General features: G+C 47.5%; 1 protein-coding gene across 1 annotated transcript; it reads right to left on the reverse strand.

The window, feature by feature from the left end:
* Nucleotides 1-280: 280 nt before the first annotated feature.
* LOC135905349 (uncharacterized) lies at nt 281-27,316 on the reverse strand. Its single transcript, XM_065436380.2, has 7 exons — nt 26,828-27,316; nt 23,068-23,196; nt 19,595-19,667; nt 17,929-18,100; nt 6,642-6,907; nt 5,276-5,374; nt 281-2,113 (listed from the first exon to the last, which is right to left on the reverse strand). The coding sequence occupies exons 1-7, from the start codon at nt 27,010-27,012 to the stop codon at nt 1,724-1,726; spliced, it is 1,314 nt and encodes a 437-aa protein (XP_065292452.1). The 5' UTR covers nt 27,013-27,316; the 3' UTR covers nt 281-1,723.
* Nucleotides 27,317-27,789: the final 473 nt, after the last annotated feature.

Below are 27,789 nucleotides of genomic sequence, written 5' to 3' on the forward strand. Positions count from 1 at the left end.
GATTTTCACATGCCGCCGACAGAAGATATCGCAGGTGAAGGCGACAAAGGGACTACTTCGGTTTTTGAAAGAGACGGGATTGGACAAGCGGCTGTGAGAGTAACGTCGCGTACCATGCCAGAATGATGGACTCCAACGGACGATGTGTGTGTGCTGTCATATGTGCTCTCTCTCCCTCTCCCCCTTCCCCATCTTTAATCTCCCCCATCCCTCTCCCATGTGTAGGGTAGCAAACCGGTTAAGCCATACTGGTTAACCTCCCTACCTTTCCTTCTCCACTTTTTCCTTCCTTCCTTCTATCCAACTTCCGCATTTATATTGCTGAGTGCATACTTGCTTTCTTCATCCTTTATAGCCATATCTTTCTATCTTTAAATTTCCTAATTTGCTTGGATCCGGGACAATTCAGGCGTCAGTTGCGACACCCGCGGCCTTTTCCAATCGATTACACTCTCTACTTTGAACAACAGAACTTGTCTACTTAATTCAAGCCAACTCTTGGGTTAAGGCCAGACGAATACGTTAGAAGTACGTGTACTGCTTGCGCGCTTGGTCAAAAAAAATAAAAATAAAAAAAATCAACACGCACACACATACAGAAATAACAAAAAGATAACCAGAATACTTTGTGAAATGCATCGGCTGTTTTATTGCATTTGACAGGTAGGTGCATGGTACTGAATGGCCTGTCGGAAATGAATTGGTGGCACAAGAAAGGGTCGATTCGCATATCCACACTTGGGCCCACAGGCACAATAACAGAATAACCGTAACATATCCTCTAGTTTAGTGACATGTAACGTTATGTTTATTGCGATAGACAATCACAACGTATTTTGACATGTCCACGAACGTGGTCCACAACAGAACGCTGTGATTGATTGCCGCAATAGCCGCAGATGATGCCGTGACAGGTGATGGGTGAGCAGCTGCCCGGACTAAGAATCGCTTCGACTACACACCTGGTAGGCGCAATCAGCAACCCTGATACACTGTCGTCTGCATGTCACTATATTGACAAATACGGAAACGAACGACACCATAGGAAAATATCACGCCAGCGTGATACATATAGGTTTAAAAGGGCGAGCAGTATTTAACATGCAGGCACTGTTCAGTTCCGTGTTGTGAGAGGAAATATACAATAAATTCAACAATCCAGAATCTCGTCGCGCACAGCCGTTCATTAACCGGTGGAGCAATAGATGCTGCATTAGAGATTCCTGCTGTTTCACAGGACGAAGTAGCCACAGGTAAAGAGGCCTGCTGCAGCCTTCGGAAGGTTGGGTGATGCTTGATCGATGGCTCATTGTGGAAGGCTAATGGTCAACTGTGAAACACTTTCTGTTGCTCTCTGCCTTTGTGCAACGTGTAAAACCGCTATCTAGGGCATCGCAAAAAAAAAATTGTTCAGGCTCCGCACACGTCAACACTTTCGTACACAACCACATCGCTATTTCCATCGGGCTTGCGTCGGATTCAACTTCTCGCCGTGTCGTCACGTTGGCGTCACCGTCGGCTAAGAAACCGACATTCTTAGCAAACGCTCATTTCCGTGCTTGGAAGTTTGCAACAGAAGTTTCCGTGGCCGTTTTTCACTCGCTGCCGTGCGCTCGCTAACGACCAAGTGTCTGGCATCGAATTGACCAACTGGAACGACGCTCGTTGACTGCGCGTCACGTCAGACCAGGCGCGCTGCGCCGATAACGGGCCGCGTGCGGCGCTAGCGCTTCCAGAAGTCGTCTTCCTCGCTCAGGGCGACGTAGTAGGCGTCGTTCGGCGCCACCGTCGCGGTCGCGTTCTCCAGGGCGCTCCGCAGGTCTCCGATGGCGGCCCGCAGTCCCGTGGCCGTCTCGGCCACCTTCTGCAGCATGGGGGGCATCCGCTTCTCGAGGTCCGCCGCCGCTCGCGACGCCAGCGACGCCGCGGCTCGCAGCGGCTCGTACGCGTCCTCGGTGAAGACGCGCAGCTCGAGAACCCGCGCGGCGGCCGCCGACTCGGCCAGCTCGGCCCTCAGGTCGGGCAGCTTGCGGGCCTGGCCGTCCAGCGAGTCGGCCAAGTCGGTGACGCGCGACAGCGGAACTTCGGTGTCCCGTCGCACGCTCTCGGTTGCCTGTGAAGAGACCATGCGAGCATCAAGTACTTCCCTATGCGTGCCCCTAAAGTTTCACAGTGTCAGGGGGTAGCGTTGCATTCGAATGGTTTGACCAGCGTAGTACGAGAAATTATTTATCATTGTGGTATTTTATCCAGTAGCCATTAGCGAGAGTGTCCACTGCGTCGTCTTTTTTTTTGTTTCCGTGGCTGAGTATTCTAATTTGTTTGCCAAGCAGCTTTCTTTAAAAACGAGAGATGGTTAACGTGTTTCGCTAAATTGACCTGTGTGTAAACTTAGCATAACATTGACTTTACTTTTTATCAACTACATCTATATATGTTTATCGATAAATTTACCTTTAACGCATAGGGCCTATACGTCAAATAATCGCAATGGTTGTAATATGCAACCAAACAATACATGTTGAAGATATGAATAGGTAAAGCTGGGTAACATTTCGACATCTACATTTACTATACGCGAAAATAGAACATCAACATTTACTACGTGCGAAAATAGTTTTTTTTTTAGAATATTCAGAAGGTGGTTGTGGCACGTAAAGCCCCATAATTTAATTTTTAATTTCTTTTATGTCAGTGGCAAATAAACGGGGCGTCAAAGTAATAAATTAATCATGGCCCCACAGCAAATTCAAAATGACAAATCAGTGTTAAAAATATTAAAGGAACGCCACAAGGAGGTATAGTAAGTCGTATCAGTAAATGAGAGTAGGTTGGTCAGGCCAGAAGAGGGCGACGGAAAAACAGTTCACCGACGCTTACGATACTTCCTAATGTGAAATTTGAGCGCAGCTGTATAGGTGTTTTCATTTCGCGATATATTGGCTGTCGCGGACAATCTGTCTCGTGAGACACGTTGCAAACGGAGCGAAGTCTGGCGCAACTGCCTCGCTAATGGGGAGATCGCGAGAGGAAGCGCGTGGGTAATGCGTGGGCGCGATTCACAGCAGCCGCCGCAGACAGACCTCCGCTCATGCAGTGCTTTGTTTTCATACAGACGAAGCCCGCTACTCTGGCGCCATTTCGTAGCCACCGTCGCCGCAAGGCCACTCGCGCGCAGCACTACGCTTCTCCTCTCACGATTTCGCCATACCCTCCTCCTCCGCTTTCCTCCTCGTGCTCTTTTCGTTCGCCGCTTATTTCATATCCCCGCTGCGCTCCGCGTTCACTCTCATTTGTCGCTGTGTTCGTTCGCACGGTTACGAGGTAGGACGCCGACACCGATGCTCGCCGCAGGAACGGGCGCATAAAAGCTGCGCTCTAAAAAAAAAAAAAGCGGGGAGTGCTTTTCAAGGTCGTTTATTGCAGCCGTTCAAGCCTAGTGCAAACTTCGCAAACACTTTTACGTGAGGTAGGCCATCGCGTCATTTGAAGTCTGTGACGCCTGTGAGAGACACCGTCACCGCGTGGTATCGCTTTGCCGTTGCATGCGTGGCAAGAAAAATTCTTTGTTCTCCTGGTCAGACATGACGTTCGACATGGCGATTCTACACTGGGTTAACCGCACACTAAAGCAATCTTCTGACAGCTGCAAGCAGCAAGTTTAAGTATGCACGCTTGCTTCTATTGATCGAGATGCACCCTACAAACTAGCTTGACTGTATAAACCATCTTGATAAAAACACATTCACTTGATCAAAGCTGATCGTTAATTTAGCAAACCTTTCAATAGATAAACGAAAAAAAAGGTATTTGATCATTTTGATAACGACCTAATCAATTCTTTGGAACATTGAACTTTGATTAAAAGAATGATCAACTGGCCGAAAAACTAATCCAATCATCTAAGCTAAGCAACCTGCGCACAAAACTGAGTGACCTGGACTATGTGTTTTCAAGTTAGAACGGTGGCGCCAATAGTGCACAGAAACTGTGAGGTTTATTGCGTTCAACGCAGACATAAGCCAGCATGGCCAGGCATTTTTGCGTACCATGTCTTCATCTGGATAATGCCGAGACACATGACACATCCTCTGCAGCGTATATTATACGAAACGTATGTGAGGAAGCTATCAATGCCCGCGCACCAATTCTTCGGCATGATAAAAGCCTGTCTTTACACAGTTGACGACTGAGCGAAGCCTATGTGTTAGTTCTGCTAAAAAATAAGGGCCAACCTTTTTTTAAGAAGGATCTATTTGCACAAGCGAAATTAAGTGGATAATTGAATTCGGCAAGCAGTGGTAAATATTCGTATTGCGTTTAAGGCTATAGCTAACTGTTTCACTAATTGCTTATGAAGTTGAGTACGAATCTGTAAGCGTTAAATTGTAATGAAATATTCATATCCAACATCTGAGAGAAAAAAATAAGACTATTACCCTGCTAATTGAGTACAGGGATTAATTATGACAAACAGGTTCTGCGGAAGTCAACAAAATGGAGGAAGGGTCATGAAAGGAAAAAAAAAATTGCCATCCATCTGAATGTAGCCCGAGGTACAAAGGGAACCCATACGGGTTTGAATGTTCGAACGTGTACTTCGATTTGTCGATTAATTCGCTCTTGCTCTACGATCAGCTAGCCTGCACCTTTACTGATGGTAGAGCGACCGCTCGGTAAAGGCGGTCGCCCCAGACCAGGACAATTTTATCATCAACTGCAAAAGTTTATTTCTGAAAATATCGTATCGGTTGCCTTTGAAGCTCCGGACTGCAGTCGGATGCATGAAAATTTCACTTTTCGAGAAATAAACTGGGATAACTATTTGGCCTAATTAATTTGGGATTGCATCCGGCGGCACTAGAGCATAGGCAGGGAATTTAACCTCGTAGAGATTAAAAACTGAGAAGGAACGCTTAGAGAATTTACGGCTGAAATGAAAACCTCTTTGCTTTTTTTTTAAATTGGTGCTGACATTACGCACCTTATGTGATCAACGAGAACAAAGATTAGGGTTTTAAACTTATATAGGCGAAGCTCTGCGGTTGGATTCTTAGAAACAAGAATTTACGGATTGCGCACTGTTGGAGGCGCTGTAGTTATACAGTTTATTACATTTTGCCAGGACGCCATTGTACTTCGCTACCGGCACCCCTCATAGCTCGCTGCACTGGTGTATAACTTGATCGCTCATGTTCAATATGGCGTTGCTCTAAATTCTTCGAACATCAGTTTTCTAGGTATGCCGGACTACGCGGCAATATGCTGCACGAACCTGGCGCAAGTGCTTGGCGATGTTGGTGCGAGTGGAGCCGAACAGGTCGGTGAAGATGCCGCGCACTTTATCCTGGCGGCGGTGAGCATTGGTGGACCCCTGTATGAACGGCAAAACGGTAAGCTTAAACGTTTTCACAGAAAACACCAGTATCTTTGGTATGTAATAAATTTTATTGTCTGCTGAAAGATGCATGTGGGGTGATGTAAGTCTACGCTTGTTATGTTGTCAAATGCTTATGTACAGTATTTTATGTATGGCTATACTTACGGTCTCTGAAATTGCCCGTGGTTATGTATGATAATACTTATGGCCTGAGCCCTCGTCTGTGAAGCTATGAACTTGTTTATGTGTTTTGGGAGAATCAGAAGCGTTTGTGTTTACATATGTAATTGCATACATGTTCATCTTCAGTGCGTTCATGGACAAATGTACGGAACTTTGTGTTAATGCTGACTGACTTTTCTTTATGATAGCTTTGTAATAGATGCTGTTACAAATATTGTGAGAATATTTTTCTCTGCCAAAAGACGGGTATAGTAACCGGTGCCATCTAAACGGGTCAATTTCTCCTGTTACGTCATGTATGAAAGAAAAACATGATGATGTGCATCAGGAATAAAGAAACAGCCAGCGAGGGACACAGCAAAGGAACGAGACAAGGCACAGAGCCCATTCACAACTAATATTGTGGATCCTTGCAGCGTACAAAAGGTGTTCGTTGGTGCCGTCCTGCACACAGTAAACGAAAAAAGAAGTACAAAATAAAATAAATAATCAATAAATAAAGCCGATGTGGTGTTTCCGGATGGTGATGCGTTTTAATCCAGTAGAGAATTTCGCCATGACTTCCTTTTTTTCGCTGATTAGCAATGCATCATATTCATTCAAACTTCCCTAAAACAGAATTTGGTGACGTCGAACTACACTCAATACCATCAACCACAGACTTTGAAAAGATATTTTGCAAGTACATAAGCGCTTATGTGTTGATTTTGTCCAAGTAGTATTAGTGAACGCAATCCTTCGTCACGTACATTTGACTATGTTGCAGAACAGTGCGCTTCTTTACTCTTCATGTACTTTTTAATATTTCTTTTTATCTGCCCTGTTTGGACCTGGACAAGGTCCGCAGCAGCAATAGAATCGAGATATCTTTTTTTTTCTTCAGTGAGGTCCTTTAAGTATCAGCCCAGCGTTCCTTGGTGAAGATTGATCGTTTTTTCTTCTAGTTCGAGGTTCGATTAGTTGAGCTCACGAGCTGGACATCAGCAGTCGCAAACCGGTGCTGTGCGTATCGCGATTCTCTAGGTCTGTCTGTGTGTTGCGCTGTTATCGCTACCTCCTCCCAAAAATGCATACTCGCCTGGCTGCGGAACGGAGGCGTGGATCCCGTGGGTGACCTGTGGTTGTTCTTGAGCTCGACCATGTGCAAGGGCCTGGCGCTGCCAGTACCGCTGGAGCTCAAGGTACCGGAGGACATGGAAGGCTGCGACTCCCAGGGCAGCACTTGTGGTCTCAGCAGGTGTGCCGCTCCGTTGGCGGACGTCTTACCTCCCACAATGACTGGCCGGCTCGTCTGGATGTTGACCGCCGGCCTCGCCAGCAGGAAGCCTCGCTGCTCCAACTTGGCTGCGTGTAGTGCGTTGCCATTTATTCGACGTGCACGCGAGAAGAATAGACCGCGGGGTCCGCGGCGGCGTAGCGGAGCTGCAGTATCCGTGAAATGCGAAGCATTAAACTGTCTCATGGAGGCCATCGCACTATAAGACAGAATAATATGCGATCCAACAATGCAGTTCCCGGTAATTGTGTGCGAAAAACTTGTTACATAATATCGTTTGCAGCACGCTGAACGACAAGACATAGAACTTCCTTTCGAGAGCAGCTTAATTTAAGAAAGAAGTGTAGGAAGTCTCGCTTGTAAGAAAAAGAACAGCTCTTCTGTAACTGAACATAACGATATACAAGAAAAAATGAAGTTTGAACTTCAGAACTTCAGCAGAGTTGCGAAAGTATAGCTATCTTAAATGGCTATAACATTGTAGCCGCACATACTTGGAACAGAATTGGTATTTATGTTCCCGAACCAAAGCAGAGCACATCAAAATAATATGAGTTCCCTCATTAATATAAGAAACGTGCAGTATATACACTTATGCTCATCGCAGTTACTTATTGGCTGTGAGGAAGACAGAAATAACGGGAAAATATTTTTATTTCCATCAGGCGTACGTGCGTACGCACTTTTATAATTATTTGCCCTTCATTACCCTCTTAATGTCGCATTTAAGCCTGGCCCTGACTGCAGTAGCCCTTCCGACGCTTCACAACGCGAGGTAACATGTATTTTAGAATAATAACTGAGCAATGTAGCCGGTATACTTTCAACTGGTGCCCATGGCGCAATTACGATTTCCTTAATTTCGCAATATTTACCGGTGCAAAGGTTTTGCATAGATAGAAAATGTAAACATGAACCGAAGCGTACTAAACTAGTTATAAAAACTGTCGATGTAGCCTCCTCCCTTCCCCCTCCTTCCCCTCGCCAAAAAAAGGCAGGTATCTAATGTGCGTATCATAAAAAAGGTAAACTGTGGCAAGTGAGTTCTACGGAAATTCGCAATGTGGAGGAGGAAGAGGAGGAGATTTCATAAAAAGAAAACACGATCATACAAGAGAGAGCTCTCCCTGCGTAGTCGTTCACTATTCGCGCGGTTCGAGTCGTCGGTTAATAATTGGTCTAGTCCTGGAGGATGACCTAATAGCTTTCTGTTTAGCTCAGATCACGGTGGAGCGAGCGCCTCTGAAAGGCGTTCGTTCCGGGTTCGATCCCCGAGCCATGACGAATTTTTCTTCCACTGCAAAGAGATTTCTTTCTGAGAAACCCGTATGAGTTTCCTCGGTAGCTTCGGGCTGCATTCGTGTGTGCAATAATTTTTCTTGTAAGGTAAACTATAGCAAACTCTAAAGCCGATTAAGAGTTTCCTCCCGGATTTACACAGGGCTAGTGCGCTACTCATTGCCGTAATACAACATAGGCTAAGACCACCTTTCGGTTGAACGGCAGACGGAGAAATGTACGTAGCACTACAGAGTCATTAAAAGCACTGTTGCGGTAAGGCGAAGAAGAGAACGAAGATGGTCCTGAAGACGACGAAAAGTTGACACAGCCTGGCTGGGCTCTCTTCCGTCTCAGCGAACGTTCACTCTTTGTAAATATAATGTAAATAATTATATACGCGTAATATTTGGTGGAGGTGCGGGGTAGCGAGCTGCTTCTTGGCGGCTAGCTGTCAATGAGAGGGATTGCCAAAAAGGTTGGACTGCTTCTGCTTGAACAGCTCCCAGCTAGTAAGTTTCTCTTCATGTGTTTGGAACCAAACGCGCAGAGTTTTGTCCAGATAGAAAACGACATTGGCTAGCATTATGGTCGGGTCCCACTGTTGCTTTTGCTGATACGTTCGTACGTGCTGAGCCATTCTTCGATGTCCATACCATCGAGACTGGAGAATGTGCCGGGATCATGCGGATGTGGAAGGGTGATATACCGGGTTTGGGTCGCCGATGGTACCAGTGCAAGTGTAGACGACGCGCCGTCCCTAGGAGGCGTTGTTCCAACATGGATGTGACGTACTATGCGGAGGTCCATCACGAAGAAAACGGGCACCCGCACCTCCACCAAATGTTACGCCAGCACCAAATTTACAAGTATATTGTAAATAATTTTATGCGCGTAACAATACCTTTCACTGGGTCTGGGTCACTCCCATTGCGCAAACTTATCGTGCGGCATCCCAAAACATCTATTAGCAGGGACGGAGCCCTCTAGTTGGGAAGAAACGTCTGTTTCCAAGCGCTGAGGCCCCGTAATAGCCGAGCACCAGGCCGGGCGCGCGCTCGTACCTATTTTATCGGTAGGTACTCGGCGGCAACTCTAGTTTGTCTCCCGCAACCGCGGCGGATGCTCTGCATCAAGGCCGTCCGAGGTAGGAGTGGGGATGCCCAGAGACGATGGCTAGAAGTCTCTGCGTGGCCCCTTTTGAGATGAAAACTCGCACTAATAACTGAGCATTAGGTCGGAAAACTTCCGTAAACATTGTAAAAAGAATGTTGCATATATCATCAAAGAAGACTTCAAAGTGAATAATGTGGACTGCAGAAATCAAATAAAGGACACATTAGTGATGTTTGCAAAGCACACTGCTGGCGTCGATAACAGAGCTTGATGATGACGACGCAAGTCATCATTGGCATGTTTGGTAGACAGCATGACAGCGTGGCGACGGCGTTGTCGGCGCCACGACGACGTCGACGGTGTGGCGTTGACGGTAATTACGACGGCTCGACGACGATCGCAGCGTGACCAAGATGGCATGAAGACAACGCAATCCCTACAGCATGATGACGACGGCGTAACGAAGATGGTGTGACCACGGGACCGCACCTACGCTTTCCTCTCTCCTCGTTTACCTCACGCAGGCCCGGTACTTCTCCAACCATTCGCTCTAAAATCGGGCACATTCCAGGCACTGCGGGAGCCAGTCTAAGCACAAGACGACTCGGCATGACGAAACAGCGCTTCCACATAAGACACGCGCAGTAGGCTGCAGCGACGAATGTGTCCCACAACCGTCTGAAAGGAACGAAGGCGACACAACGCCACCACCCACCATCCGATGCCTCTAGACCATAAAAACTTTCACACACCCCAAAAGCTCTCGCGAGACAGCAAGTGTTCGGCGACGTAGGCGCTCCGCAACTATTGGTCGCTCGAGAGCGCGTGCCTTTGCGTCGGCGGAGAAAGTGCGGCCGCCGACAAGCATGAATACGTGCGAGAGAGCCACAGTAAGAAGTTGAGGAGCCATTCTACCATGTGGACGTGGTTGACCAGCGAAGCTACAATCGGTGGTATAAATTATGTGGGTATAGAGTTTTGTTGGCATGTAACTATACATATAGTTATGTATGTGCCATTTATGCGCAATACAAAGACATACGCAATCATTTGTTGGCTTGTTTCTTTTCTCTTTATTTCATATTCAACTTGTCACGCATGTGATGATGACCTTGTGGTCGCTGAGGTACACCGCCATTGGCTCTGTGACGACGCCGGCCAACTTCTTGGCTAGCGTCAAATCTATACACGACCGTTGACGCGCCGTCGTGGGCACATTGGAGTAACTGTAACCCTGTAGAGTGAACTGTTCGAGCACAAGGGACAGCGAGGCACGACATCAACAGTCCACCTCCCGTCGCTGCGCTAGACGTCGCTCATCGTATAGAGACGCTGCCCTTCAGGCGTACCGATTACGCGTGGCCTTCCCATAGCGACCGGTGGAGCGAAATGGTACCGAAATTCCCGTTGGATGCCTTATCAGACGCGCACTACGTCACGCGCTACGTCACGAATACACAGAGCTACCACCGAAGGGCTTTCACAACGCCGCATTCTGAAGACGCATGTGTTGTCGACGCAGATGCGACGGAGCGCCGTTTAGACGCAGGTGGCCGTTCAACCGAGCCTCGACTCGAGCGACGATTTGCGTTGATCGGGGCGCAGTCGAGAGGAGTGCACGAAACATTTTTGCTTGTAATTTGCGATTGAGCATACTTCTTATTTAATTAGTTGAATGAAACGGGGAAAGACTAGCTTTACTCTAGCGGACATACACGGGGCTGTCCGTTTCCCTCCTGTAGAAGCCCATGTATTGACAGCGGACGGGAATTCCACAATATTTACAACTTCACTGTGAACTAGGTAATTATGAAAAGTAAATGAAACTCGGCGTAATGGTATAGTCGTCTTAGCGGCTAATTGTCATATAATGTTTTTCGGGACAGTTTTGACAAAACAAGAGTTGCAGCCGTTTTCTGTAACCATACTTCCTCCGTATATGTCCATGTATTGACAGCAGACGGGAATTCTGCAACGTTTGCAACTTCACTGTGAACTAACTAATTATGACAAGTAAATGAAACTCGGCGTAATGATAGAATCGAGCGTCCAATTTCAGTTGGATTTTTCTTCAATATACCTAAATTAGATTGAGATGTCGAGCTGCAGAGCGTTCGCGAGAAAGTTAGCTTTGCCGCAAGGCGTTTTCTGTTCGCCGCCACAACTTTCCCAGGTCGCAGTCATAGACGGCTTCACTGCAAGAAGCTATTTGCCTAATAGGGCCCCTCACCACGTCTTGTTATTGCAACGAGGTAACAGAAGTGCGTAAACCGTGCGCGAACAATAGTGTCTGCAAGGTGTCGAGTTGAACTGAAAAACAGCTGAAATTTCGAACGAGAGCCGTGCTCCCTTCCTCTCCAGAAAGCTTCGCTTGCTACAGCGAATAATCAAGGTCACACGCATAGAAGCCTCCACGTAAGACGCACTGCCTGCGACGTCACTAACTACGGCACGTGACTCCAGTAAATTATTCAATGCGGAACCATGGCTGAGCCAGAGAAGGGGCAGGGTGTGTTTTCTCCTCTAGCCTGGCCGTGGCCGAACGCGCAAAAATGTCATAGCAGTGCGCCACGCAGAATAAAAGGCAAAAAAAAAAAGAAATTGACTCGCCATCCAGGCCATGCGAAAGGGGATGTCCAGCGTGAAAGTCGGTTTAAGGAGGATTATATTTCACCGGGGAATTGCCACAAGATAACTCTATTCGATTGCTGGACCTTAAGCTTAGTTTAACGAAGGCCCCACGTGTGCTGGGCGTATTATACAAGGACTACTATTTGATAACGCGCATCCTAAACTGATCAAGAGGGGAATAGCTAACGCGTGCCTCAATTCGGAATTATAGAGGTCACGCGAGCACAATCTTGTTACAGCTTTCCTTCCTCCGTTTCCTCGTGTTCCTTCCTCCGCTATTACGTGTGTGTGTGAAAGTCTGTTGCAGAAGATAAAACACGGGAAAAGAGTGCAGGCGCCAAAAGCAAAAATGGACACGCACGTATTACCGTACGTAGATAAGCTGTCCGACAATATAAAGAATGTCGCAGCCAGATACGATTTGCGCATTGTGTTTTCCGCCATATGAAATTTGGCCAAAATTTGCCCTTTGATGGTGACTAAGCTACCGGCTACATGGTCCAAGAAGTACGTCACACGCTACACCGATTGTGTTAGCGACGTCGTTTAAGGTATTCCTCTAAAGTGCGACAAGGTGTATAATGTACAAACGATATGGAGATTCAACGATCGAGCGAGAGGGCACCGGTTGGCAGTCAGCAGCAACATGGGTGGGCACTTGTCAGACCACTGCAAGCGCTGTGGTTGCGTGCTTCTTCTGAACAAAACGGCCTTTTTAAGGAAAGCAAGGAACCGCAGTGAAAGGGAGATAATCGAGGCTTACTTAATAAAAATAGCAGAAAATAAGTGCGTTAGGCCACCGTCACTAGCATTAAGTTACAATGAAATGTCATTCCTAAATGATAGCCTGTAATCGCCGCCAAGATTAGAACGTGCAGCTGCTTCATTTGGTTGAATGCTCGGATTGCGCCTATAATGCACGCGTGCTCCTATGTACGGGCTATGATAAGTATTGTCATAGCCGGTACATAGCCGGTATAAGTATTATCGGTGTTAACTCCTATGCCTCTTGCTAGTTTATCTCTACTGTGATTACTTATACTAAGGTTTCATGTATAAAATTGCGTGGTTTGTGGAGAATAAACAGTTGGAAGTTGGCACCCGGCCGTACAGGCGTTTGTGTCTCACTTCGTCCTCGCCTGCTTAGCGCCGTAACGTTTGTTTTTAGGTCTAGTGACCCTTTCCGAGAAGCAATTTGCTCTAGAGAAACTAGATCACGCTTTCGGTGTCCCGCCGCGCGTTGCCTCAGCGAAAGTGGACGAATACGAAACCGTGACCTCTTCTGCGCTGCTTCCGTGCGATCAGCTTTCGGAGATGCAGCTGGGTTTTCGCTAACGGACTGTGCTCCATTCGTGCTGCAAAATATGGAGCGATGGAGTCAGGAGGTGCACAGGAGTTGGCTTGAAAAATTGTGACCAGCGTATTAAGGAATCGAATCAATGCGTGTGTTCAAGTTTACGGACCACTGCTGCATAAGGACTGCCTGTGTTGCCGGTTCTTGGCGATGCACAGCTGCCATCGTGAATAAAAAAATCGCTCTTCCGCCATCGTTGTAACGCTAACCTCCAAGGAAAGAACTTCAACCCCGGAGTGCTTGAGCGAGCGAGTACCGCTCGTTATACGGTGATATAGGCAGTAGTGCCACTTCTGGGCATATAGTAAGTTTTTCGCACGTTATATACCCACATCAACCCCAACTCATTCGCAAGCTTATACCCACTCTATCACCAACGCAGCAGGAATAAGTGAGCAGGCGCATGCTTGAATCAATGCTCCGAAGCATGGGTGACAGCGACTACACCGACAGCACACTAAAGCTCGAAGCTGAGCGTTTCTTAAGGGTCTGCAGAGTAAATGAGTGACTAGCGATAATATGTATTTGCTACAACCTACTACAACGTGCAGAACACCTACGTTACAAGGATTGTGCGCGCAACTGAGGACATCTGCGAGCGATCAGGCAGAAAATAAACAATCATTTAGTGCCTGCCCGGGGAACTTTACTGAGTCAGAAACGTGACAAGCTGCTCCTTAAAAGTATTTGCTAAATAAAGAACGCAGAGCTAAACACGTTGATATCGATTCAATTCATAAGAGTAAAGGTAGGACAGCTTGGAACACATTTTTAACCCAGTTTTTATTACAAGCACCGTATACGGTACTAGCGCCGTTTGGACAAAGCGTAACGAGCTCCGAAAGCGCTTGCACGTTCATTGAAGCGGTCACCCAGTCACCATCTGTGATATACACCGAAACAGGTGTTTGTAGAGCCGCACCAGCGTCTGTACATCCCTTGTCGACGCATAGGCAACGGAGGCAGCTGAGGCAAGCAATGGACGTGTCACCACGTGATCAAACATGGCAGCGCCCACGGGATTGTCATGAAAAGGGTCAATATATAGCGCCGCGAGTCGCGGTGGTGCTAGTGGGTGCGGTGATTTCGGTGATTTATTACGCGCTCCGATTATCGCTTTTTCTTTACTGTCGACATTCCCATTAGGTTTATTGCATTGACAATTTAGTGTAAACAGTTAGAAACGTCGGAATTGGTCGTTGCCGTGTGCGCGTTTTGATTTATGAAACGAAGCACCGAGAATGCCCTTTCAACGTTCGCATTGAATACAGGAAAACAACAGCAGTTCTAGAGCAGTAAGGGAAAAGATGGCCCAGTGTCGGACAAGCATTTACAACAAACCTATGGGATCAACGATTTCTTCAAGAGCGGCTGCCTCATATTCTGAAAACTTGCCGGCATGTTTGCTCTAGTGGTAAAACGGCAGAAAGACAACTGATCATTAATATGGGCTGCTGCTAGCACTTCCGCTTTCAAGTAGGGATTCACGATGTCAGTGCGGAACCAGGGCCGGTATTTTGTAGCGATGCCTTTTCCGATTCTATGCTTTTTCAGGCTTTTCGCGCTTGGCCAGTGGTCAGAGCGACGGTCTGCCCACATTACCAACGGGATCAGGCAGCCGTGTGTGGTGGATGATAAGAATAGCATAGAATAAGGCATAAGGCATCGCTAAAAAATAGCGGCCCAGGGGCGCTATAATATAAAGCTATTCCAAACTTTTCTATTCCAATTCTGTAATCAGCCGGCCACGATTGGTCAACAACTTTCATGGATCACTCCCACTTCACCTGTCTGTCACGCGACGTCACGAAAACCGCGATAGCTCCCCATCTTATATAAAGTGTACATACTGATTATTCATAACTTGACCGAACAAAACAAAAATAGTTATTTCTGATTCGACGCCTTTTTGCCATTAGCCCTCGGCTATTGGTCAAAAGTTTTCGGGCTGCACCCACTTCACCTGCCTCTCACGCGACGTCACAAAACCGCAAAATCTTACCACGTTAAAGTGACGCGTACGCATTAAAGATGCATTAATATGTCGAACAAAACTGCATTTTCCTGTGAATAGCCTCAGGCTGCCCCATTCCGAAAGGAATAAAAGATGGCTGCCGCTTATCGCTCCGGCCCTGGCTACTCGCCCCTGCCGGAGGGCATGGATTTACTTGCGCGTAATAAAACTTTTTGCGTGGCCGTGTAACATTTTCGAGAACTTTCGGCACATTTACGACCTAGTTCTGCCAACTCTTCTTTGCTGAGGATCCGTTTTAGCGTCATTCTTAAGCTTACATGGCATGCCGCCGCGATTGTCGATGAGCCACCAGAAGCTAAGTAAGAGAAAGCGGACGAATCGCAGACGCGGGAACCACCCTCTTCATCCGGTTATCGATATTCAGTGCAGTAGCTCGGAGCCCCGAAACGATATTCGGGTTATCGATATTCAGTGCAGTGGCTCGGCCCCATCGAATCCCTCTCCACTTGGGCATGCTCCTCGCCTCTTGTGAGCCAACTAGATAAGATAAGCCGCTCAGTGCAGACAGTGTTATTTGTTTTTCAAGAAAACAAAAGTGCCCTCCCATGAACGAAGGGAGCATTTGATTGGTTCGTTCAGACAACCCTGCGGGTGACCGCACGGTGCTTGCGTCGGCGGTTACGCGTATTTGACGTCAGGAGATTGGAATAAAGACATATTGGAATAGTTTTACGTTACACGGCCCCAGAATGACTCGCCGGTGTACTGCAAGTAGTGAATATTGTTTCGCTGCATGGCACGGCCTCACTTTTTTTTTCAGCAGCAGGGTACTACCCACGGGCACATTTAGTGACGTTACAGTGCTTCTCCTCGTCTACACTATGGAGAGTGCAATCGACATCCAAGCAAAAAGTTTCATAGACGCGTCATTCCTCCGACTTAAAGGTGCCTGAATATGCATGCTATGGAGGCGGTACACATAAGTTTCTAGTTCATTCAGTCAGTTTTTAGTACCCTAATTATCGAGAGCAGTTCGCTTACTATATTATTTTTTTACAAACAACAGGTTGATGAGCTGGTTGCCTGAGTAGTTTGTTGTCACAAGGGCCGCCTTCGGCTTCTCCCATATTTTTTTCACAAATAGCTTTGGCCATGTGATCGCAAATAGGTTCCTTGTATTTCAGAGTTTCTTGATTAAAATTGAATCGCCATTGTGTTTACCGGTGAGCCTCTGACGAATATAATGGAATTATTGAAACCACGGAATTCTAGTTATGCTACAGTCAAACATTCGGTGCACCTATAACGGAAAAGAATAATCCGGTAGCTAGCTGGAATTACGTTCGTTGCTTTGTAATTCCTTGCCGTCATTTCCTGCAACTGCTGCTCAGACAGTCGAGCTGCACAAGTGGCGACATTTATTTATCGCTGATTTATAGACTTTGCGACATGAATAGAGTGTGATTTTATTTGAGCTGCATGCATTAGAAGAAATGTTCCGGTGCATGCAACGTGCTTGTTGGAATCTACATTAAGGGAAACTTTTTCGAAAAGTTTAAGTTAAATGTTCTATGCACAGAGAAAGAAAAATGCGTGCAATTTTGTTTATTTCAAACTACGTGCCAGCCATGACACAGCGGCTTGCAAATGGCGCACACTCCCACAATTCCCAGTGCGGGCTTTCATATGCTCAGCCATGCCCACGCTCTCACAACCCCGTGACCGCACGGTGCACAAATCCCTGACACGTGACTGCAGTCCGCGGCATCGGTCCAGTTGATTTGGCGAGAAACCAACCTTACAGCCGTGCCCAGCCCAGGGAAGGCCGACAAAAAGAAATCTTCGTTTCAAGAAATCATGCTCTTGAAGGCCGATTTTTTTTGTAGTAAAAATACTTAGGTATCGTTTGTTGTTTCACTGTGACATTTTATTCTGTCACTGCGTTTTACTGTGTACGTAGATAACGCAGCCGGTCACCAGCGCATTCGTAGGGTATTGATACAAGCGGCTATATAAACTAATTTACCAACTTCGTGACCACGCAGTCGTCTACCCGGCTTGAAATATACACGAATGCCTACGCCGAACTCCTAAGGTTATATGTGGACAAAGAAGCTCCTCTTCAAAAGGCGGCTCGTACCATATCCGCGTAAGTAGGCTATAAAGCTTGAAATGCACGTCACTTCTCTTGCGAGAGACATTTATAACACTTATCGCCATCATCAACTGCTCGTATATAGTGCGCGCTATCGTTTCGGATGATCGTCAGCGTCGCCAGGATTCTACCTCTTTGTTTAGTTGAAAGAGATACGTCGCTTACAGCACGTCGTATTCTACCGATACGCGCTGGCTGTTTTGATAGCAGCAGCAGCTGCTCGGAACTTCGTGCTTCGCTGGCTTTGACACTGCTTTCTGCTGAGACGTTCTCCATTGAATGACGAAGAACGGCACCTTGGAAGACGATCGTGGCAATATTTTTTTACACGTTTAAGTAGGACCGGAACGAATGTTTTCGCGAGAAGAAAACGCAAGCATGGTCACTGCGGACTTTGCTGCGCTTAGAAGGCCATTACGCTGTGCTTCGGAGCAATATGAAACTAGAGTGCGAAGCTACTGCTAGCAGCGGCTGCCAATCAGGAGCGCGTACGTGCGTTCGTACCAAGCTCGCGGCACGCAAAGCGATGTGATACGCATTTTTTCGCGGACGCGTTTTGACAGAGTAACATCCTGCTTACCGACGATGCGATCGGAGCTGTGCGTCGTGTAATTGCGCAGGTCTCCGAGCATGTGGCGGAAGAAGCGTTGCTCGTCCCTCAGGTCCCGCAGCTGGTCACCTATGGAGGCCAGCTCGGCGGCGGAGGCCTTGTCTCCGGTCGAGGACAGTGAGGACGACGACGAGCCGCATCCCTACGCACGCGTAATTACGTGATTACATTTTGATTGATTCCTTCTTAATTGATTGATTGATTGATGATTGATTGATTCCTTCCTTCTTCTTGATTGATTTCTTCAGAACACTTCAAAGCAACACCTGCGCTAAGCGAGACGCCGTAGTTGAGGGCGCCGGATTAATTTTGATTACCTTGGGTTCTTGAACATGCGACTAAGCAGAAGCGCAGGAGGGTGCTATAGAAACGTGGTACAGTAGTACTTAAGCGTTTTCGCAGTTCGGCCCTGTGAGCATAGTTGGTTTGCCTATCATGTTTTTCCAGTCTTTCTTGCACACGTCGGTGGGCTTTTGTATGCGAACAGACTTTGTTTTTCCTTCCTGCCAAACAACCTCGGCTAACCTTAAGGAGACGCGTCGCTGCGTTGTGGAAGTGAGACGGAAAGGCGGAGTACACTTGAGGCGAATCGAATTTGGGTGCCATCGTCTTATCAATCCAGACACGCCGACTATAACAGCGACGATAAGGAACACGTAGATCTCGGTAAGAAGCCAGAAGACGGACCAACGCTGAAGGAATGTAAACTAGGCTTGAAGCAGACACCGTCATGCACATGCACAAGAGACGAAGCCTCAGATAAAAATAGAGCCATAGCATGCGCCCTGTACACACTATACAATATCCGTTACGTTAATGCGTAAACGGGCTTTCCCACCTATACACAGCGCAGGGCCTACCTATGGAGAGCTCCCACATTATACGGGAGTGTCCTGCCTCCTTCTCTTCGAGAAATGTCGGTCTATCAAACTTGCCGCCCCTCACGCATCACGGCATTTGGGAAGCGGAAACCCTTTTCTAAAGGGCATTGAAAACAGAATTTTGGAAGCTCCATTTGCTGCCTGTGAATAAACGACGTCGTAGAAAAAAAAAAAAAAACCTTACGAAGCCTATTATGGAATTTAGTTTATTGTTGGGACTAGTAGAGGTGCTCCCAAAGAACCTTCGCGCAGAAGCCTTTATTTGCTCTGCAGAAGTTCCTGAGGTCTACCGACGTTTATGTTACACTTCGAGAGCGCCGACTGATACCACTGCATAGCGTACGCGGTTACCTTGTTTGCACTCATCTCTCTTTCTCTCTTTCCCCTTCTCATTGCACTCTCTTTCTTTTTTATTCTGCCTACTCATTCCCTTCCCGAACTACCTGTAGTTAACCTCCCAGCTCTCCTATACGTCCTTATTATCGCTCACCTCTTTTTATTTCTTATGTAACACTTCCATCCATCTGACACCTCTGTATACGATGTACAGGTGACAACACATAATGTGGTGGTCGCGCCAGGTAATAAAAGACACGGGGCCCTTAACGCTATCGCGTTAATATAGAGATACAGTTGATGGTCCTCCGAGCACTTAGTTTTCAGACATTTCTGAGCGGGTGGCCATCTCGTTGAAACACCGTTTAATGTTTAATGATCTAACAGCACCTTGTCCTCGCTTCTTTGGAGTGGCTCACCTTGCCGGTCGCGTATCCTATTGGCCTTGGTGGAAAACGTGTCTGATAACCTGCATGGCTTTCGGAAGTTGTGCTGCAAAAACAAAAGAATAACAAAAACAATCTTGCAGTGTAGTCGGTGCACAGACGCTCACGAAAAAGGTTAACACCAAGGCACTGCTACTGCGACAAACTTTTCATGTAGTGGCAAAAACGTACTTGGCAAAGACGGTAACAAAAAAACCTTCAAGAATCCTGGATTCATACCGCTTTCGCTGATAAGAAATAACTCCCATTGATTTGCGGGGTGTAGTTTTGATGTTATTATTATGGTTCTCGATGCAGACGCTCGCCTTTGATAAACTGCCATCGTTCATTGGGTCGGAATAGCCCCAAAAAATGCATTGATTGCCTTTCGCGTAAAGCCTTCTATCATATTTTTAAAAATCTCTTGGTGGCATTTAGCTTGGAGAGCCGGAATGTAGTGTGGGGCGAGCGCAACGCACCCTTACGTGGCTTGCGCTGTGCGCGGTTACATCAGGACAAAACTGAATGGTGAGCTCTGGACACCGGTGGCTTCGGCAGCACGTTACACGCTGTGAACTGGAAGTCGCAAGTGATAAAAGACGCCTGCGCAACAAGAAAGCCAAAGACGATCGGAATACGAATTTGTTTAGGGGTTTTGCGCGCCTACAAAATCTGCGATGAATTCACCAGAGAGGTGTAGCATCGAAATACCAATTTGTTTAAAGGTGCGCGCACCTACAAAACCCACCAGAGAGGTGTAGTAGCGGATGAGTTCAAATTCCTGTCATATGTAGCTGTGGTCATGACTATTTCTTTTGTAGCTACATTGTATCGACCTTTATCTTAAAGCTGAAAAAGGTGGCGGATAACATTCGCTGATGACAGTGTCGACAGCTTGAAGTTACTCGAATGATACAACTTTCTTATCACACACAAAAAAAGAAAAAAATATTTACACAACAGAGAAATGGAGACGAAGTAATCACCAGTGTCGGAAGGATAGATGTGCGTGGAGCCAACGCTACAATGAGGAGACGGGTCTTCGTCACGGTTCCGAGAAAGATAAGTGTCCTTATGACACGTTGGTGCCACAGATATCTCTCGTTCCATCACTGCTCATCTTACCGTTAACCTCCTCTCCCTCTTACAACAACCACAAAAAAGTATGCTGGGATGCTTTTTTTTTATTAAACGATAGCATCCATAGCTACATTATGGAGAGCCGCTCTGTACTCGCGGACAACTTTCTGCGGCAATCAAGGGAAAGCTACGGAGGCAAAGCGTGCACAAGTGAGAGCGCTTTTGGAAAGAGTCCCGTGTTTTCATCCACGTTAGCTTAAGCTGGGCAAGATAAAATATGAACACTTTATTAACAACATCACCTTACTAGCAATAGCTACATAATATTAAACACACGACTGAAGGTAAACGTTTACTTATTTTGCGGCTTTTCCCTTCCTCGTCTCACTCAAACGCGAAACCGTCGCACGTGAAGCTGCATCGATTCAGCGTCTGTTCTGAGCAACCAAAAGCTTTGTCAAAGGCGGGCGGACTAGCTGGCGCCGTACCACACATGTGCAGCAGCCACGCGCCCATAGCTTGCCCTTCATTTCCACAGAAAGTTGTCCTCGAATGCAGTGACTTCTTGGTGTAAAAACGAATGCGTTATTCAGGTAGAAGGAAGGAGTTCTGTCAGATGGTGGCCGAAAATAGCTTTACAGATATTTTTTCCCGCATTTAGATGACTGGTAATTCTGCGTTTGATGTCTGTGGACGACACGAGACCCTTGAGCATACTTTGCGTGACTCTCCTCGGCATGCTGCACAGGGAGATTCGTACGCGACTGTGCTAGCTTGCATTGATGACCAACCAATTTTGGCACGAACCATTGAGCAATGCAGACCTCAAGAGCGGTCATGGCAAAGGGAAAGTACGGCCCACTCAGCGCTGTCTTTTCCCAAGTCTGAGCACGCAAAAATAATCAATGTAGATGTGGGAGAGATTGACGCTAGCTGAGAAGGCCATGCTAAAAGGGGAAAAAAGCAAGCTAAATAGTGTAAAAGAGCAACAACGAACAACACTTATATACGTTGCTAACAGTTCCGAAACGTTTGCTTTTACTAGTTGTACCTAACGTCATGCTTGCTTCCAATACGTATTATTTAGGCTTTAGCAATGAGTGCCAGGTTGTGGAGAGTGCACGGCACTCTGCATTCGATTGACCCCACTCGATCAGTTTCCTCGATCAGCCATGTGCTTTAAAGAAAAGCAGGGCCTCTCATCGCACCGCTCCCAGTATTCCAACCAGCAAAGATTAACGTCATTTGCATATAATCAGTGTTAAACCAGAAATAATACCGACCACTATCTAACTCTTGGTTTTTGAGTGATAACACATCCCAACAGTAAGTTCATCTCCTATACATGCGTTGTTGACGCACTAATAAATTAAATACGACGCGCAGCATCAACAAATGATATTGCAGTGAATATCACTAAAGCATAACCACAATTACATAAGCTTCAGAGGATATGTTAAATTTGAAGCTTCGTTTAAGCAGCGTGTTTGTCGGAGCGTAAATTTAGGCTACTAACCAGGCTCTCAACCAAAACGCACACATTGCATTGTTCGACTTGGGAAACGTGAAAAGCACCGCAGGTGAATATGGATAATTTTTCCATCCAGTCAAAGTTTTTTTTAAGACGCTACATTGTGTCTAGAGGTTGACATATTTTGATAAATGTGAACTTTGCAATCCATTTAGCGTGTGGCGTTGTTTGCCACATATTTCTGAAGCCATTGTTCGGCAGCTCGCACGAAAGGTACCGATAAACTTGGTGGATTTCCTATAACACGGGAGTGTAGAAAAGTTCAATTTTTCTAGCTGATTTAGGCGTGCTTATGACAAAGCTCTGTCATTGTAGGGTGTTCATATATCTTTATTTTTTCGCTCTGAGTTTGTGTTACTTAAGCCAGTTTGTTCACGCACAGAAACATAACGAAATTTAGGCGCCAATAAGTTGACAGACATATAAACCTAATCTCACATGTTCTAGGAGCTGCGACGGACCACCTAAAGACAAACAAACCGACAGTGCACTGTTGCTTTAGATATCTACGTCACCAAGCTTCATTTTACTTTGCATGAGAAACTGTGTTCTGATAGCTTTGGTGTCAAAGAAAGCATGAACTAATAGGTAGCCTCATATGGCCACGGCCAGTCGGATAAGTACTCAGCTGCTACACGAACATTGACATCCGTTCCAGCACAGTATACGCGTGCTCACGCGACTCAAATGTCTCAAACTAATAAGGCTGTAATAGAACAATTGCAGTTTAGGGCATAGTTTTGTCCCATGACTCCACCTAGTCGTTACGCTATACATTGTCGAAGAACATGACTTCGCGTTTTTTGTGCGCAAGGTAAAGTGAACCATGTATGCAGGAAAGCCTTTGCACGCTCACCTGTCTCGGAGTAGAGCCCTCTCGAGGCGTCCGATGGCGCTGTCCATGCGGCCTAGCCGTGGCTCTAGCAGGGTGACCTTGCTCACCAGTAGCTCTACGCCGTAACGAAGCTCGGACAGCGTCCGCTCCCTGTAACATGCGCCGAGAAGAACATAAAACAAAATTACGTTTTACTTGACAATTTTCATCACCGAACATGGAACGTGACACGCTAAACAGACAGATGGAGGAGGAGGAACAAACTTTTATTGTACAACCAGCACTTTATGAGGGCCAGGCTTATGCCACCCATGAAGGGACGTCGAGGGCTTGCCTCGCCGTCGCGTCGCGTGCGTGCTGGGTCGTCCAGGTTTGGTCGTCGAGGGCGGAGCTCACGCAACCTCGACGAGAGAGTCGTGTTTTTAGTCTGTGTGCTGGGCACTCCCACAGCATATGCGGAAGCGTAGCCGGGTGAATGCCACAGCACCGGCAGTTGGGGGCAGTGTAGACGTCTGGAAATATAAGGTGGAGGCGGGCGGGTGAAGGGTACGTGTTTGTTTGTAGCAGACGTAGGGTGGTAGCCTGCGCCTGGCTGAACTTGGGGTTCGGCGGAGGGAAGGTTCGGCGACTGAGGTAAAAGGCCTTAACGAGATCGTTATAAGTTGTCAGATTATCCCTGGTGTCCAACTCATCTCCAGTGACTCCGGCGCGGTTTACTAGGCCTCGCGCAATGGAGTGGGTGACCTCGTTGAGATTGGGGAGGTGTGGGTGGACAGGGCCCGCATGGGCCGGGATCCATGTTAGGGAGATTATGCTGTCTTTAGAGTGTGGTGCCTGGCAGAGGATGCGAAGAGCTTGGGGAAAAATACGGCCTTTGATGAAGTTAGTAAAGGCTGAGCGAGAGTCACACACTATGGTGTGACAGGTGGGATCTAAAGTGGCCAGGGCGATGGCCACTTCTTCAGCCATCTCGGCAGTGGGGGTAGTGACGCTGCAGGCGTGGTGTAGGACTCCATCGCGTGTGGCGACGGCCACAAATCGTGTGCCATGGGAGTACTGGGCTGCATCAACAAATGTGACGCCAGGCACGTGGGCAAGGGCTTTTATAAAAGCTCCGGCCCGAGCTTGTCGCCAGCCCCTGTTATATTCAGGGTGCATATTTCTAGGGATAGGGTCTATGTAGATCCAGATACGGATGTCGGTCGGGATCGATTGTTTGGGGCCCTGTTGCTGATGGTAGGTGAAGCCAAGCGTGGACAGTATAAAGCATCCCGTTTCAGTAAGAGCGAGCCGTTTAAGCTGAGAGCGTTGTTGGGCTTCAATGAGTTCGGAAAGGTTGTTGTGAACTCCCAGTTGGTTGAAGAGTTCAGTGCTGGTGCAATGCGGGGGGCAAAGTGCTTGCTTGTAGACCCCTCGTATGAGGGTGTCGAGCGTATGAGGGTGCTCAGCCCGGTACCAGTTGAGGTACGCAGCAACGTAGGTAATGTGACACATGACAAAAGATTGGACGAGGTGGAGAATGCTTTCTTCTTTGAGTCCCGTTCGTCGGTTAGAGATACGTTTAAGGAGTCGTAGGGTGTTTTGAGATTGGGCACAGATCTTGTTGTGAGCCAAGGCGTTGAAGCCGTTCGCAGAGATGGTGAGACCGAGGACCCGGATACTAGGGACGTGTGGGATAGGACTGCCATCTTGAAGGCATAGGGTGATGGCGTCACAGGGTCGGCGATCAAATTGGTGTTTGGGAGGGCAACCCCACTGAATGGGCTTGTAGAGCAGAAGCTCCGATTTAGCCGGCGAACAGCGCAGTCCGCTGCCTTGGAGATAGGCTTCAACCGATTCAATCACCGTTTGGAGGGCTGACTCCACTTGACCATCACTGCTTCGGTACGACCAGATGGTGATGTCGTCGGTGTAGATGGTATGGTTGATATTGTCGACTCGTTGTAGTTGCTGGGCAAGGCCAATCATGACTAAGTTAAAGAGCATGGGAGAGATAACTGAACTTAGCCGGATGCCTTTGCTGCCAAGTGGAAGCTAGTCTGATCGTAAATCTCCGGCCGAGAGGGTGGCCGTGCGATTGGAGAGAAAGTCACGAATGTAATTGTAGGCTCGCTCTCCCAGGTGGAGGTTGGAGACCTGGTAAAGGAAAGCTGCATGGGAAATGTTATCAAAGGCTTGAGTAAGGTAGAGTCCGAGGATGGCTTTCATGTTACGAGAACGATCGTTTAGCACTTGATGTTTGAGCTGCAACATAGCGTCTTGAGTAGAAAGACACAAATATAATTTTTTTTACGAGTGCCACGCGCACGTGTTAGCTTTCGCCGGTGACGGCGTTTTACTAATCATCACTGTTATCATGTCATTGTTAGACTCAAGACGTACGCGATTGCTGTATCGCAAACTTTGCGAATGTGGCCGCACCTTCGCTAGCGAGATGGACCCATCATAAAAGTAAAATAAAATTCTTTGATTTTACGGGGGAAAACCATGATCTGATTATTAGGCACGCCGTAGTGAGTGACTCCGGATTAATTTGGCTACCTTGAATTACTTAAAGTGCACTTAAGCCAAAGTGTGCACGAACATGTTTGCATTTCACCCCCATTAAAATGCAGGCGTGCCTCCGGGATTGAACCCGCAACCTCGAACTTCGCATCACAACGCCATAGTCGCTAAGCTGCTGTAGAGGGTCACTATAAGATTGTACACACTGTAGACACGTAGCAGATACTGCAACACATTCTCGGACATAGGCGAGCAGCAGCGACTGCTGTGTAACATGGAATGACATAACTAAACGTAGCGCATACGTCTGCAGGCGGGAGAACTTTACTCCTCTGTCTCGTCTTGTGGGCCAGCCAATTCGTTTGAGTGGCAAGCCGTCCTTGCAAAGCATTGCTTCGCTTCACAGTGTATGTAGGTACTTCCAGCAGCGCCAACTTCTACAAGGGTGTTATAGAAAAGCCTGCCTTCAAAGGAGCACTACAATCACTAAAAAGCTCTGCTATACAATGATTGCGAGATTTGCCAGGAGACCCCCGAATAAAAAGCATTAATTTAACCGGAACACGTATGGCACCAATAGAAACGGTGTGTTCCAATGACGATGCCACGATACTCTCGTGTCGGTCGTTTCGTCCACACTTTCTTCAACATGTGAAACCGCTACACCTACACATATATATATGAAACACACCTACGCATATATATATATATATATATATATATATATATATATATATATATATATATATATATATATATATATATATGCGTAGGTGTGTGCTCGTCAGCAGGACAGTGCTCACTTTTATTTCTCTCGTTACGGCTAGCCTGTTTACAAAATATGAAGGGACATTTCTTTTCTCTTCGGGTTTCTCCTATAGATGTCCTATAGCTGGTTTAGTTATAGCTAACTAAGCACTGAGAACCACATCTTTGAATGGTTCAACCGTTATGATTGTTCTATTTGGCGAGCGTGGCTTCTTGCTAATCGAAAGCAATCACTGAGCTTAACGTTGCCATCCGCCCGGTCTTTCTTCCGTGCTTGTTTCTCGCCGAGATAATGATTAGGTTCAAACTCTAAAGCTCGAACATTTACACCCGTTTTGATAAATATAAACAACGCTTGTCACCCGCCTTAGCGTACGCCCGATCTGCCTCCACGAATGTACGCATGGGACCACTTTTTCACGGAAGCTCAAACATATCCTAAGCACACCTGCCGGCGCGAAAAGTGGGAAAGCCCCCACACAGTGCAGGCATGCGTATGTATACGCACAGTGTCTGGCTGTCCATATTCTTGTACTCCGTGCTGCGGGTAGAGGGCTTCGGGCTCGACCCCGGCGTCGAAGCCGGCGTCGTCACCACTCCGGACGCAGGCGCTGCAGCGTCCACTTCACAGCGCCTCACAGTCAGCAGAAACAAGGAGGCGGTGGCGACGACCACGGTGGGAAGGCAGCTCATACTGTTAGCCTTCGCGACGCAGCCGCGTGAACACCCGATACCTGGTACTCCTTCGAGATTCCACGGACGCGATCGTACGGGAGCGGATGACACGGCTCTCGTCTCCACACCGTGCGGACACCTGGGAGAGGTCCGGCTTTTATATATAAGTGGTCGCAGTGGGGCGACGGAAGACGCTGCAGGGAGGCGAAGAGAGGTGACCTTGATTCTCGCTTCTTTGGTGCCGTCGTTACGGCAGCTCCTTCCTCCGGACAGCCAGTAGCGCCACTGCCATCCCCTCGCTTTGTCATCTTCGGTCTCGCTCTCGCGTCCTTTTGTCCGAACTGTGCTCCTGGTGCCCACTCGCTGCGAGGGACGCCTCGTCGTTGACGACGGGCGGGATAACACACGGCGCTTCCCTCTCACTCGTCTCTTCTGCTTCGGTATTTTTCTTTTTTCTCTGCGTACATTTGCATGGCGCGAAAGAACCGCGTGAAGTCATTGAGAAGAGAGAACGGGGGGCCCGACTGAGGTACAGCGTCGCGGGTTGCGCAGCGCGCGCGGTGTTGTTTCCGCGCCAGCGACTTCGCAGCGGCGGACAGTGGTCTTCTCCCTCCCTCCCTGTGCGACTTCTGCGCGTACCTAGATGTCGGTGCGCGATAAAATAGAATTCCGAATTGCCTACGGTGAGCGCGGTACGCAAACGCCATCCTTGTGTGACGGGGCGTGGGTCTCACGTGGCCCAAAGAAGTGGCCTACAAAGTTTTACTCACAAAGTCAACCTTATAAAGCTAACAA

The sequence above is a fragment of the Dermacentor albipictus genome, chromosome 3, assembly GCF_038994185.2.
Source record: "Dermacentor albipictus isolate Rhodes 1998 colony chromosome 3, USDA_Dalb.pri_finalv2, whole genome shotgun sequence".
Lineage (NCBI taxonomy): Eukaryota > Metazoa > Arthropoda > Arachnida > Ixodida > Ixodidae > Dermacentor > Dermacentor albipictus.

Coding starts and splice junctions, on each gene's coding strand:
- LOC135905349 (XM_065436380.2), bottom strand. CDS start 27,012: ATGAGCTGCCTTCCCACCGTGGTCGTCGCCACCGCCTCCTTGTTTCTG. Junction 19,668..23,067: donor AGGGCTCTACTCCGAGACAG/GTGAGCGTGCAA, acceptor TTGTTTTTGCAG/CACAACTTCCGAAAGCCATG. Junction 18,101..19,594: donor TAGGATACGCGACCGGCAAG/GTGAGCCACTCC, acceptor ACGCGTGCGTAG/GGATGCGGCTCGTCGTCGTC.